Source organism: Maniola hyperantus, chromosome 1 (assembly GCF_902806685.2).
Source record: "Maniola hyperantus chromosome 1, iAphHyp1.2, whole genome shotgun sequence".
NCBI lineage: Eukaryota > Metazoa > Arthropoda > Insecta > Lepidoptera > Nymphalidae > Maniola > Maniola hyperantus.
The window spans coordinates 7,849,382-7,863,775 of NC_048536.1; the positions used below are offsets into that span (position 1 = coordinate 7,849,382).

Sequence of the window (14,394 nt, forward strand, 5' to 3'; positions counted from 1 at the left end):
AACGTTTTGGCTCCTATAAGTTGTTATACAACGACCTCTTACCTTCTGTGCACTAGAAGGGTCATTTTTTTTTAAAGAATATTAGCCAACTTCATCATGATGACTAATATTCCCCTTTCACCTCCAACTAAGCGCAAAGCTTGTGCTAGGAGAAGGTACGACAATAGGGCAACGGGTGGGATTTGAACTGGCAACCTTTCAGAATTCAGTCCGCTCCTTTAACCGTTGAGCTATTGAGGCTTATTCCAAACTAAGCTTACAACTTGACGTCCAGGTCCAGTGTCGTTCCAATTTCGACAGCTTTATAGAACACGATTTTTGTTTGAAATAGCTCTTCAATAGGTAGCCTACCAATTTAGTTCTACACGGAACTGTAAAAGGGGCATTGAAGGAGCCATCCCGCGTTCTGCTTATATCGCTCCTTATATCGTTGCGTCCTGCGTGGTTTTCCTCATTGCTGAGAGTTATGACCCCTTTCCATCTATATATATGAGAGGAAAAATTGACGACTGATCTATCAACGCATAACTCAAACTACTGAACAGATTGGAGTGGGCATGCAGATAGCTATTATGACGTAGACATCCTCTAAGAAAGGATTTTTGAAAATTGAAACCATTTAAAGAGGTGAAATAGAGATTTGAAATTTGTGTAGTCCACGCGGACGAAGTCACGGGAATAAGCTAGTTCATTTATATAACGGTAGGAGTTTTCGTGGAATACGGTGGGTTCCTAAATTCTTCTATATCATCATCATGATCAACCCATCGCCAGCTCACTACAGAACACGGGTCCCCTCTCAGAGTGAAAAGGGTTTTGGCCTACTATAGTCTACCATGCTGGCCATGTGCAGATTGGTAGACTTCACACACCTTTGAGAACCTTATAGAGAACTCTCAGGCATGCAGGTTTCCTCACGATGTTTTCTTTCACCATTTAAGCAAGTGATATATTATAATGAATTAAAACGCACATAACTCCGAAAAGTTAGTGGTGCGTGCCCGGGATCGCACCCCCGACCTCCGATTAGAAGGCGGGCGTCTTTACCACTAGGCTATCACAACTTATTCCATATACGATTCGACTATAGAACGAGATTTTGATTCTTCTGTTTTTACAGTTATTATCGGAAGTTTATGATAATAACCGGGACCTTAACGTACTCTTCGTCGAGTCACGGAGAAAACAAAAATACCAAATTCGGAAAGCCCAAAGTCGGTTACCCATTCAGTTACCGACTTGGGTCAACGTCGCTTTACAATCGCAATTGATTGATATGTTTTGTCTCAACAAGGCCACACGTCCATCAGCCTTGAAACAAACAGAAATTAAAATGCCTGTAATGATCCTACGTTACGTAGTGTACGTTGTTACGTGCATTATTGCTCTTCAAAGTTCTAAAGAAATGTTTCATGCGCAGGTATAGAAGGGGAGAACGAGGGTGCAGGTCTGCCGTGCCTTGTGTTTGTGCACGGCGAATCTTACGAGTGGAGCTCGGGCAACGCGTATGACGGCACCCCACTCGCGGCGCACGGTGGCATCATTGTAGTTACTATCAACTTTAGATTAGGTGTACTGGGTAAGTACCTAACATTTACTAAAACCTCCTGTGACCACCTTTACATTCCATCATCAGCTCGTGGTCACTATCATTAAGCAGGGGCAAAGGGTGCGACGGAGGGGGTGGTACACTTCGAGCCTGAACCTCCAAACCGGGGTTCTCTAAACCTTAAGAAGTTCTTTAATGAAATTCCAAATGTAATGTTTAGTATAGATGTATAAGAGTAAGCTTGGAGCTGGAGGCCCCCATACAAAATTAAAGAGGGAAAATTATGAATTCAAAGGGATCGTTTCTGTACAATTAATAAAGAAAAAATGTTCACACTCACTTCGCTCCTCGCTTTCCTTCTTCAACTAAAGACTTCAAAAAGTGTACAGTGTGCTTACTTTGAACAAAAAAATTGGACTTTGACTTCATAAATCTCTCTCAGTGAGTAAAATCCGCAAACGTAAAAATATTAAAGAGAACGGGGGCCTCTTTAAGTGATGCCGCCCCGAACCTCGGGCGAACTTCTAAATTAGTGAGCCTGACAAATATTAGTATTTATAGCCGAGAAGTCGGATAGTCCGCAGATCGATTGTAGCTATAGTACGCGATAGGTCGAGATGGCAATCGGGGTGTCACCCCGCCTCATACCCTGATTTCCATCTCGATCTGTCGCGTACTTTTTTTTTTTAATAGATATAGCGAGCAAACGAGCAGGTGGGTCACCTGATGCTAAGTGATTACCGCCGCCCATGAACATTTGCAGCACCAGAGGAGCCGCCGACTATACTTATTATTTATTTTTTAAATTTATCTAAAGAAACGTAAATACCCCTACTTACCTATAATTTTACTTTTCTCTTCTCATTTAGTTCATTACAATAATTTCATTATTTAAACGAAAAATTATATCAGATTTTTCTGCTATCCGTAGTTCTTTGTCATTTTATATTTCTCGAGGAAAATATTTTTTTTATATTTTTATATTAGGTAGGTAAGTATTTTTTACTTTTCAAGTACCAAAGCAAATAAGACAATATTTTCATAAATAAATTAAGTTGATACAGTAATAATATTTGTCTAGGTATATTTTTCTTAGAGGGAAATCTAATGAGTTCTAAGAAGTGAAACAAATAACTCTCTTTGAAAAATACTTGTACAGCCAAATTATCTTTCAAAAATATTTAGTTGTTTATGAAATTTACACAAAGCGGCTTATAGAGTAGAGATGTTTTATAACTCCGACTCTCATCTCTAGGTGTAAAGTTTGAACAGAAACCCTAAAAACCATAAAATTTTGACTTGCTTATGCTCGCGACTTCGTCCACGTGGACTACACAAATTTCGAACCCCTATTTTATACCCCCTGGGGGTGGTTACTTCAAAAATCTTTTCTTAGCGAATATCTACTTCGTAATAGCTATCTTTAATTTACATGCCAAATTTCAGCCGGATCCGTCAGTCAGACAGTCAGTCAGCTTTTCCTTCTATATAGATATCGACTTCAAAAAATGCCTGATACATAAATTCATATCATTATCATTGGGAGCCATAAGTCATTGTAGGTTTCCGAACCATCATGTTATGTTCGGAATGGCTGTAGGTACGACACAACTACGTGTTCTACGATTACTGATCCGTAGATGTAGATAACAATCGATACTTAATAATATAAATGCGAGTGTGTCTGTCTGTGTGTCTGTTAGCTTTTCACGGCCCATCCGTTTAACCGATTTTGTAGAAATTTGGTACAGAGATAGCTTGCATCCCGGGGAAGAACATAGGCTACTTTTGATCCCGGAGAATCAAAGAGTTCCCGCGGGGTTTTAAAAACCTAAATCCACGTGGACGGATTCGCGTGCATCATCTAGTTTCATATATTTAGATATACCTACTTAGTTTTCATTCTTATATACGATGTTATGCCACTAATATCTTTGTATGTATTTAGATTTAGTGGGTCAATATAAAATCTTGATCATTAAACGTGGAAATGATATACATTTGATTTTATAGCACTCCCCAACATTCGATCCCCGCGTAATGAGCGAACAGCACCACCCTCTACGAGTAATTGACACGTTTAGTGTGAATTACTCCCAAACGATGTAATACGATGCCGTGGAACTTTTGTTAATTAACTATCAGTGCAAAATCTCCGTATTAATTAATATGGAAATGAAATGTTCGAGAGCGCTTGTCAATATCCTGATCCCTGGTCGTTATGTGCGACCACCGCAAATTGAAACATTGGTGTTGAATGTTTACCACCATACGATGTCGACCATCACCGCCGTCGTCAGATTACATCTTTGTGAATATAAATTATTGTTTAATTTTTAGGGTTACGCAGTAAAACAAGGAACCCGTCCAGTCCTAGTCCATTAGTTCGCCTGTCTGTCCGTCTATCTGTATGTGTGTTTAAATCACATGAATTAAAAAAAAAAGCTGTATGTTACAGCACATTTTTAGGTATAAAATTTATACCTAATATGCATATTAATTATTTAACAGGTTTATGCTATAGTTTTTTAAATGTTACCGTAATACTGAGGCATATTAAAATTTTGAAAAAACGTGAGGCGACAAAAATTTTTTAAAACCCCCTAGGGTAGGTAGGTAATAGGTACCTCGTAAAAAAGTATTTCTGAAAAAAAAAACTGTTTAAGAAAATAATGACCGCCAAAACGTTCAGCAACTATCATTTCTATACCGAACTTATAATTAGATGTGCGTGTTCTGACCAGTTTTAAGAGTTAGACCAGTAGTAAGAGGCACCTACCTTTAAAATATCTTTTATTTATCTGTTTGGGTATCTGAAGTTATGTTGAGGAAAATTTATAATTAAATACTTCTAAAACTTTAATTTTAGGATTAGCTGAAGCATTTTAATCGTATCTACATACTAAGGTCCCATATCTGTAGATCACTCATTCACTAATATGTGAAAGATTAGTGTGTGGGCGGCGTGGTGTCACACACGAAGTGATGAAGGTTTATATTCATGAAATCGCTTTTAAATTGTTATTGAAGATAACATTCGGTGTTGTTTATCGGAGCGAGCACATAATTAGGTTTGGTCTGGTTTTAACCAAGTCATTGCTCAAAATTTTACGCCAATATTATCAGAGTGTAAAATATATTATATGACTATACTTACACCATTTTGTTCACTTGTTGTGAAATGGGCTCGCACTTGACGGCAATCTTGCCTGAGAAACAACAGCAATGATGAGGTCTAAGTTGGAGCGCGCTTGCCTAGAAAAAAAATATTCGACAATAGTAACACAAAAAAAACACTTGTAATAAAATTATTTATACTATAATATTATATTGAGGAAAGATTTGTTTGTTTGTTTGTGATTGATACGATACGATGGTCTCTGCAACTACTGAACCAATTTTAATAAATCTTTCAAACTTTAGAAAGCTACTTTATCCGGATGTAACATTGGTTATATTATTATGTATTTAAAGGTAGATAAGTACTACCTACCTACCTACTGTATATCTAATTTCCTCCCTGTGAAGCCTGGAAGATCAGTTAGTATCTAATAATCTAAAATATATAACAGGAAAAGGTGACTGACTGACTGACTGACAGATCTATCAACGTACAGCTCAAACTACTGGATGGATCGGGCTGAAATTTGGCATGCAGATAGCTATTATGACGGAGACATGGCTAAGAAAGGATTTTTAAAATTCAACCCCTAAAGGGGTAAAATAGGGATTTCAAATTTGTGTGGTCCACGCGGCTAAAGTCACGGTAATAAGCTAGTAACAAATGTTTGTTTATGACACCCTCCAGAATGCTAAACGCCAAATTTCTCAGCGTTTAAGTGACATCAATTATAAAGATCTGAATTCAAATATTATATGTGCAAAGGCCTTTCCTTAATTGGACAGGGCTTCCGATGCTATAGATACATTAATTAATATGGAAATTAGTTGTCCGATAGCGCTTGCCGATAACCGATCCCTGGGCGTTACGTGTGGTCCGTCCACATATCACACGGTTGTAAAACGGTAGGATGTAATATGTCACCGGGATTGCCAATGTGTCTTGTTTATCAGCATATCCCATAAAACACGCGATTCTAAACCCTTCCTGTTGCTGTCATTTATTGTACCCGCGTATGCTTGATAAAGGCTTGAGACTTTTAGCTACGCAACTGTAACGTATACGACAGCGACACGCAACATTTTTGTGTCGCGTATTGCAGTCACCAAATAGTCTCCTTACATTTTAATACAAAGCGTTGGTCTGGTGTCGCCTTCCATATGTGTCTCGTATCCGGTAGGTACGTTGCGGTTGCGTGTCTCGGTCGTGTGTCACGGTCGTGTGTCGCGATCGCACGTCGCAGTTGCCTTGCTCAAATCAAATATTTATTAAACTCGAACCAAATATTATTAACCGGAGGGCTGGCAGTTACCTCGGTCAGCATATTAGTCTGGCCATTCAACGAGGTAACGCTGCCAGCGTTCTGGGCACCCTGCCTCGTTGCGGTGGTTTAGATGATATTTTCGATTTGTAATTTTTATGTTCTAGAATAAGTTTGGTATTTTTGTTTTTTGTATTTTCAATCACTATAAAATTAAATATTATTAACACAATTTTTAATTCTTTATCCATTAGTGAACTTGCCTTTCAAAATGAATCTAAGACAATCAATTAAGGGTACAAACGTAGCCCACAAACAATTTGTCATGTCGAAACTTTTATATAAAGCCTATAAATTTTCATTGTGAAAACGCTTGTTAGCACTCACCGATAACTGAACTCTGATGGTGTAGTATGTTGATAGATTGCCCACAAATTGACACAATCGATGTTTATTGACCACATGATGAAATACTACCTCTATTTACGTACCTACATACTGTATTTTGTCAAACAAAATGGATTACATCTGTACGTACAGGTCGAGATGGCAATCGGGGAAGGAACACCCAGCACATCCGCATAGACCCCGTGCTAACCCGGTGCGGGCGAGCGCGGGTGACATGCGGATGTGCGGGGCGCCCCCCCGCCTCATACCCCCATTGTAATCTCGACCTGTCGCGTACTATACATGAAATACGTCTATTTGCGTACCTATATACTACTTTATTTTGTCAAACAAAAATTATCATAAAACTAGGCACATTTGGAAAAGACTGTAAATATTATAACCTGATAAGTATCTAATTAAAATAAATTCCTCAGGTTTTTTAAAGACTGGTGCTAGGGGATCGGCACAGGGTAATTTCGGGCTAATGGACCTCGTGGCAGGGCTGCATTGGTTGCGGGAAAACCTTCCAGCATTTGGAGGGAACCCCGAAAAGGTTACACTGATGGGGCATGGGACTGGAGCAGCGCTCGCCAACTTTCTTGCAGTATCGCCGGTTGCCAGAGGTATGTTAAACTTACTCGTTACTTCCTAAACAACACTATACCTCTACGCGAAATACAATTTTATTCTTTTTTCCTCCGGTTTTCAGTAAATCAGACTAATAATATTTCAATAAATATTTTAAGTTTAAATGGAAGTTCGTTCTTATATACCTACTAATTCATGGGGCCCGGGGTCGAACTTATCAAAAAGGGTTATCGAGTCCACCGGGGATCCAAGAGCTGTCACCTACTTTGGACAAAGAATTAGTTTGACCATCCAAAAGAGCATTGCTGGTAGCATCTTGGGTACAATGCATTGATGCAGTTGTCTCGATGAGGTTTTAGATTTAATTTAATTTATTTTAGTCAAAAAATCAATTTTAGTTTATATTTAAGTTGATTTCATAAATAAGTTATAATTACAAATAAATGTTATATTATGGTTATAGTACTATGGTTATAATATGGATAGTTATAATTACAATTAAACGTTATGTTATGTCATGTACCTATCTAGAGATTAATTAAACTCGTAATATTTTGTATTTGCGGACAGTTGAAAAATCATTTCAGGATTTTAATTACCGACGAACCCCACGGAAAAAGGGGCATAATAGAGCAGAATTACACGGTTACGTTTCTGAAATCGCCACAGCAGAGACCGCGGCCTCCGCAAACAACGTTCACGAGTGATGCATGGAACCACCCATTGTTTATAATTAGACCGGCCTGTGGCGAATTTCATTACGCTTTCGTGTCAAGAGCTTCGTTGAAATCCTTTGTCACTATGTATTAAGGTCCAAGATCCCAGAACCGCCAGACGTTACTTATTTTCTGAGAAACAAAATGTGAGGGGTAGAGTAGTGTTAGTGTGTAGGTATGTACTTTTAACGTACCAAGTACCCTATATTATATACCCTATATATTTGCTAGTTTGTGCCGACGGCTAATTTAAAGATATCAGCGGCTAAAGGTACGTGAAAAGATTACTCACTTTTCTTAGTCTGAGTGCTGATTTTGATGTATGTTTCCTTTGGATCATAATATAAAAATTACGACTCAGACTATAAATAAGATGAAATATGCTATTATCGCGAGCTTTAAAGCTTTGGCGGAAATTACTGCCAGTGGGAAGTGTCTGGCAGTATTAAATACGGATTAACCATATTTTGTAAAACATACAGCCATATACATACATAACAGCATACCTTTAGCAGTTGATACCTATTTTAAAAATTGGCCATCAGCAAGCTACAAGCTAGCACGGCTAGCTAGTACGTTAACTCGGACACTCTCTACTCAATCTCACAAATTTTGTTTCACAGAAAGTAAATAGGTATCTACTGTCCTGGTAATAAATAAATACGGTCCTGGGATCTTGCTCTACTATAAAGGCCGTGTCACAATATGAATCATCGTTTTATGTCAAAATTTTAAACCAGCTGTATCTGGTAAAGTGACATCAATCATTATTACAACCTAAATTGTGATTGGTTGAATTTATGGTAGGTATTTTTGTTGTAACACTGCATTATGAGCGAATGTCGGCCAACCATAGGTGATTTCGATCGTCACACTGCACTTTGTCAAACTACGTCGGTAGACCCTCATTTCCAATGGAAATACCATTCGAACTATTTACGACGCGTTACCTAATAGCTAAACTTTTGCATCCAAGTTTTCCTAGATCTGCCGAGACGTAATAAATGTACGAAATTGTTTTAATCAACGTACAAAAAGATATGAAAATCAAATACGTATTAAACAGCTACTTCTCTTACTATGAGAGGTATTTGAGGAACTCGTGGTTTTTGCAACAAAGCTCCCATTTACAAGTGATGCTTGGAACTAGATTTTGTAAGTTTAAGTGATAAGTTTAAGTATGTAATAATTAGAACGGCGGATTTAATTAGTTTGGTATATCAAGAGTCCTCACTTAATATAATTATACTGGCCGTGGAGAAAGTTAATTAATTATGTAGACACAAAAATATTTTTAATTATAGGTACGGTACACCTTATAAAATTTACTTGATAGCTAGCCGTTAATGTTACCAACATGCTTATTACTGCCTGATGGAATAATCAGAAAAAGGTTAATACACACACATACTCACAACATTCTACGTAATCTAATTCTTGTACATTTTATACATCCCCTGCAACACTAATTAATTAAATCAACATAAAAACTACACTCCACTTCATTCCGCTTTGGTTACAAGGACTTTATCCAATCGAGTTAATTGATTGCCCTTATTGGACCAAAATGTTTTCCCCAATAGCTTACGTTTATCAGTTGCTCCTCCACGGAAAGAACAAAATTTAATTAGGTAATCTATTTCAGAACTACTGAGGCGCGTCATCTTATTAAGCGGGTCGGGACTCAGCTCTTGGGCGTTGCAGAGAGAACCGCTCACGATAAAAAGAAAGGTAGACAGCGCTACATAAAAGCGTATTAAGTGTTAGCTTTGAGCGAGGCGGTGAAAGTAATTTGAGTAAATTAGTAAACCTAATCCAAGCTCTACCGGGTTCTTATGTTGCGCTTTCCAGGCATTTGCCCTTTTTTGTTTAGCAAGATTTACATAGATCTACGTTGTTTGTATACTTATAGCAATAGGTATGGTAATATAAATCATATACAGTACGCGGCAAACGATAATGTACATCGACCTTTAGGAAGAGATAGCGGTTTTGTAGACCATTGTCTCTGTAGTTAAGGCCACGGACTAGATTTCCGTTATCTGTGGTTAAGACCGACAAAACGTCAAATAGGTATGAGTGACAGAGACAACGCTCTAGAAAGCCGAAATCTCATTTTAAAGGACGATGTACAATATTTTCTGCCGCATACTGTACTAATTTTTTATTCCATTGCAAGTTAGCCCTTGACTGCGATCTCACCTGATGGTAAGTGACCATCACTTATCATCAGGTGAGTCTAAGATAGTAGGTGGTAGCGGTGTTAACTAGCCACGGCTGTAGCCTCCCACCAGACCAGACCAGACCAGCGACAATTTAGAAATTATATTCCCAAATTGCCCCTGCCGGGAATCGAACCCGGCATCATAACTTAAGTAAAAGCAACCCTGGTAACGGACAGCTATTTTTTGAACCACGCTCGTAGGTGTCAAAAGTTGGATAAACTCTTCACCCTATATCTATGTAGCCCGTGTCGCTCCTCGCATGTGTCACACACAAAAGCGTACAAGTTCAATTCAATTCAATTCCCAATTATTGGCTTTTAGAGCGTACAAGTTTGTCTTCATTTTTAAAATACAAATTGTATGAGTTTCGCTTATTTGAAGTTGTAAAATATCTTTGAGTGAAAGTAACATAATTAAAGATGTAAACTTAGAAGTTTACTGCGCTTTTGCAGGTTAAACTCAACTCCACAAACTAATGAAGGCATTAGTGTTTAACATGCAAAGTTAAAAGCGATGCCTGCTTTTGCCGGTGGATAAAGTTTAAGCATGTTTAACATTGCTTTTTATACTTCAAAACAATGTTTTATACGAATAAGTAGACTTGAATAAAGCTAACATTACGGCCTAGTAAAAGTAGATATAATTTACATGAAATAGTAAACCTAATCAACAGACCTTGTTTGCGCTTTGCAGGTTTAGCAATTGACCTTTTTCTGCTTGCCAAGTTTTTGTTAAGCGTAGTGTCCTCTTTCGGTATAGGATACAGTTTGGGAATGTTTACATTTTGCTTTACGTTTATTAGGTTGCGGAGCAGACAGGGTGCCACGGGGATTTGCTGGAAGACGACCTGGCACCGTGCCTACGCAACAAGCCCCTTACAGAGTTACTTGCCATTCGGCTTGATCCACCACGCTTCCTGCCGGGATTTGCGCCATTTGTCGATGGCACGGTTATTGTAAATCCATCCTCCGTAAGTAAACTTAAATGAATTATGGAATAAATCGGGGTTACAATATTATCTTGTAAAATTTGGTATTTAGCTATAAGACCCATCATCAAAGGCAAAACATTCAAAACAAAACACTTCTAAAAGGGCTAAACTAATTTCTAACGAAAATATGAGAAGGATAAAATTGTAGTGTACCGAGAAAGAGATAGCAATAAAGCAAATTGGCCGCGACTGGAGCAATAAAGCAAGCAATAAACTATGCTAATAAATAAATAAATAAATAAAAACCGGTCAAGTGCGAGTCGGACTCGCACGGGAAGGGTTCCGTACCATCGTACAAGATAGGTAAACACTTTAGAACACTGCAAGGTAATACCGGACTGTGCCATCCATATGAGATTTAGTTAATATATTTTTTCGCGAACACATTTTTTTTTGTGATGTACCTACCTAATCACAAATTCACGGTTGTCGGATTTATTCGTTTACTTGTGCTGTAAGACCTACCGATCCCTATCTGCCAAATTTCATGATGTTAAGTCAACGGGAAGTAGATACCTTAAAAGTTTTCTTGACAGACACGACGACAGACGGATAGATAGACAGACAGACAACGAAGTGATCCTATAAGGGTTCCTGTTTTCCTTTTGAGGTACATATAACCCTAAAAACAATGTCATGATGTTTTTGGAAACAGTAATTATTTACATAATAAAAAAACACATCACAAGTAATTCACAATTCACAAATTATTAGTTCACAAAAGTCGCAAATTTTTCAACATGGGGCTTCAGGTTGTTTTTTCGTCAAGTGTTTTTATTCCATAACATCTACAACTTTTGTAAAGCGCAGATCAAAGAAATCATATTGTAAGCGAAAATAAATGCCGACATGTTAATGCTAAAGAATTTATTAGATGTTTGCATAATTTATTTTTATTTTTGTATTTTTACGAAGTCTTTTAGAAGTTTTAATGCCGATGAAGGGAGCTACTGAGTAATATTTACAACGATCGTAATGTACCTACTACCTACTCGTATCATTGTAAATATTCAATAAGTAGGTAACTACTGTAAAATATCAAACTTGCTGGTGTAGTTAGAATTGAATAGAATAGAAATATTTTTATTCAAATAAACTTTTACAAGTACTTTTGAATCGTCAAATGCATATTATCTACCACTTATTCGGAATGCCTTTCCTACCGAGAAGAACCGGCAAAAACTCGGCGGTTGTTCTTTTCAAAGATTCGATTTATAATACTATGCCCATGAATACTAGTAATCACAATCCTGCGCATTGCCGGAGCGAGCTGCAAGTCAAATCCACGCTCTTTTACTTTTTGTTTGTGCGATCTGGTTCATAGATACTTAGAAAATTTTGTATGTGCGTGTTTTATTTCTTGTAATAAATAATTATTATTATTGTCTCCAGGCTCCCCCTCCTACAGACAACTCCAGATTAGGAGCGGGTGCGGCAGCAGTCGCCACGGCTGCTGGTCACGAACTTGCGGACTTCCCTCATAGAGAACTTCTGTTTGGCCTCACCACTACAGGTAGAAAAAGTGTAAAGCACAGAACAGCAATCAGGCATGGGAATAATCCCTTCTCCTCTACTTGCCCTTTATATAAATGTCTTAATTTTCTCTTAATCTAAATTAATAACAGAATCTATGTCAGCGGCGCCACCCGCATACATTTTGTACATTTAAGTAATGAGGTGTTTTCCTCATCCTTTCGTGGTGCTGCAAATCCTGCTCTTTATTAAACTACGTACCTATGTGCCTACACTTTGTTAACAAAATATGAGTAAAACCCTCAAAGATCGGGCCATGAAAAAACACAACTATTTTCAATTAAGATCTGAAATGGATTCGTCAAGTTATGCGTTCTATGGTTGCTTTACCGTAGCTATCCACAAAACATTTCTACGTCAACTTAAATTGAGCCATAGAACATGTTAAAGCGCTTTTAGGGAACTTTCCCACTTTTTAATTAAATATGAATGCCGCGGCGGGCGGCTCATAAATTTATGCAAATGAATGACATGCCATTACTTGCAGAATCTTACTTGGAATTCAATGCTCAAGACTTGGAGTTCGGATTCAACGAGAGCCGGCGAGACCGCATTCTGCGCACTTTCGTCCGCAACGCCTACTATTACCACCTCAATGAGATTTATTCCACCCTAAAGAATGAGTACACGGACTGGGACAAACCTGTGCAGAATCCGCTTAGTGTGCGCGACGCTACGCTCGAGGTGAGGAATTCATTTTAATTTCATTGAGAGTTTCTGAAAGAACTTTCTGCATTCATCTTACTTTGTAGATTACTAGGAATTTTTCGACTTGACATTTTGGATGTCAAAGTACATTTAAGGAACCTGTTCTAAAGGCATGTAAAGGCATGGAAGATATTTACTAAAACAAAACATGAGGTAGCAAGTAGTTTCGAATGTGGTACGATTACACCTAACGAGTACAGTGGCGAGTCAGTGTCCTCGGCCGAGTACTCGGTTGGTATTTAAACACTTACGTCTACGAGTGCTCGGCGCAATTTCGAAATACGTACATAAACGGCCACCACAGCACTGTCTCGGACGGTGACATTTTACTGTCTCGCTTCATTAACCGACTTCAAAAAAAGGAGGAGGTTCTCAATTCGTCGGAATCTTCTTTTTTTTTTTTTTTTTATGTATGTTCCCCGATAACTCGAAAACGCCTAGACCGATTTTGAAAATTATTTTTTTGTTTGAAAGGGTATACTTCAAAGTTGGTCCCATTTCAATTTGGTGAAGATCTGATGAACATCTTCGAAGATAGATACTGGAACTCCTCAACGGATAAGAGTAAATTGCTCGCGATCAGTGTAATAGCTTAGTAAACAGTAGACTTTTAACCAGTCATAGCATAATTCCATGGGGCCACTAAAAATTGTGAAATAAAAAATTTTTACAAAAAAAATAAAAACCGACTTCGTTACACAAACACTAAAAATTGAAAAATAATTTAATTTATTACCGAATATATTATGTATACAAGAGAGAGAGAGAGAGAGAGTATAATATAGTTCCATAATAATATTTTTTGGGGTCGGTGCCAATGAGGTGCCATTGTGGAGTCCCATAAAAATATGAAGTCTAGACGATTCGCGCAGCCAAAGCTAATTGGCACCGGCACCAAAAAGTATTATTATGGAACTATATTAACTCTTGTATACATAATATATTCGGTAATAAATTAAATTATTTTTCAATTTTTAGTGTTTGTGTAACGAAGTCGGTTTTTATTATTTTTTTACTCGGTGGGTGTAAATAATCAGCCCATAACAGTATAGGTACCTACACTGACATTTATTCGTTAATTTTTTACTTTATTTTATTAAATTTTACGTGTCAGAAACTTTATTATTTTATTTATTCTTCAATGTTATTAACGTATTAACACAAACTTGTAAACCTTTAAAACAAAAATGTGTTTTATATATTTTCACTAATGTGTTATATTTTATTTTATTGCCCACAATTGCATCCGCATGCATTTAGGTTTTTAAAAATCCAATGGTAACTCTTTGATTTTCTGAGATAAAAAGGCTAT

The 14,394-nt window shown here is 37.6% G+C and overlaps 1 protein-coding gene across 1 annotated transcript in view; it reads left to right on the top strand.

Moving 5' to 3' along the window:
* LOC117996647 (neuroligin-1-like) overlaps positions 1 to 14,394 on the top strand; it is a 107,422-nt gene that overhangs the window by 72,776 nt on the left and 20,252 nt on the right. Inside the window, exons 5-10 of the mRNA XM_034984771.2 lie at positions 1,421 to 1,579; positions 6,756 to 6,944; positions 9,271 to 9,356; positions 10,653 to 10,820; positions 12,234 to 12,354; positions 12,862 to 13,058. Coding sequence (XP_034840662.1) covers positions 1,421 to 1,579; positions 6,756 to 6,944; positions 9,271 to 9,356; positions 10,653 to 10,820; positions 12,234 to 12,354; positions 12,862 to 13,058 — 920 coding nt within the window. The remainder of the gene's footprint in view (positions 1 to 1,420; positions 1,580 to 6,755; positions 6,945 to 9,270; positions 9,357 to 10,652; positions 10,821 to 12,233; positions 12,355 to 12,861; positions 13,059 to 14,394) is intronic.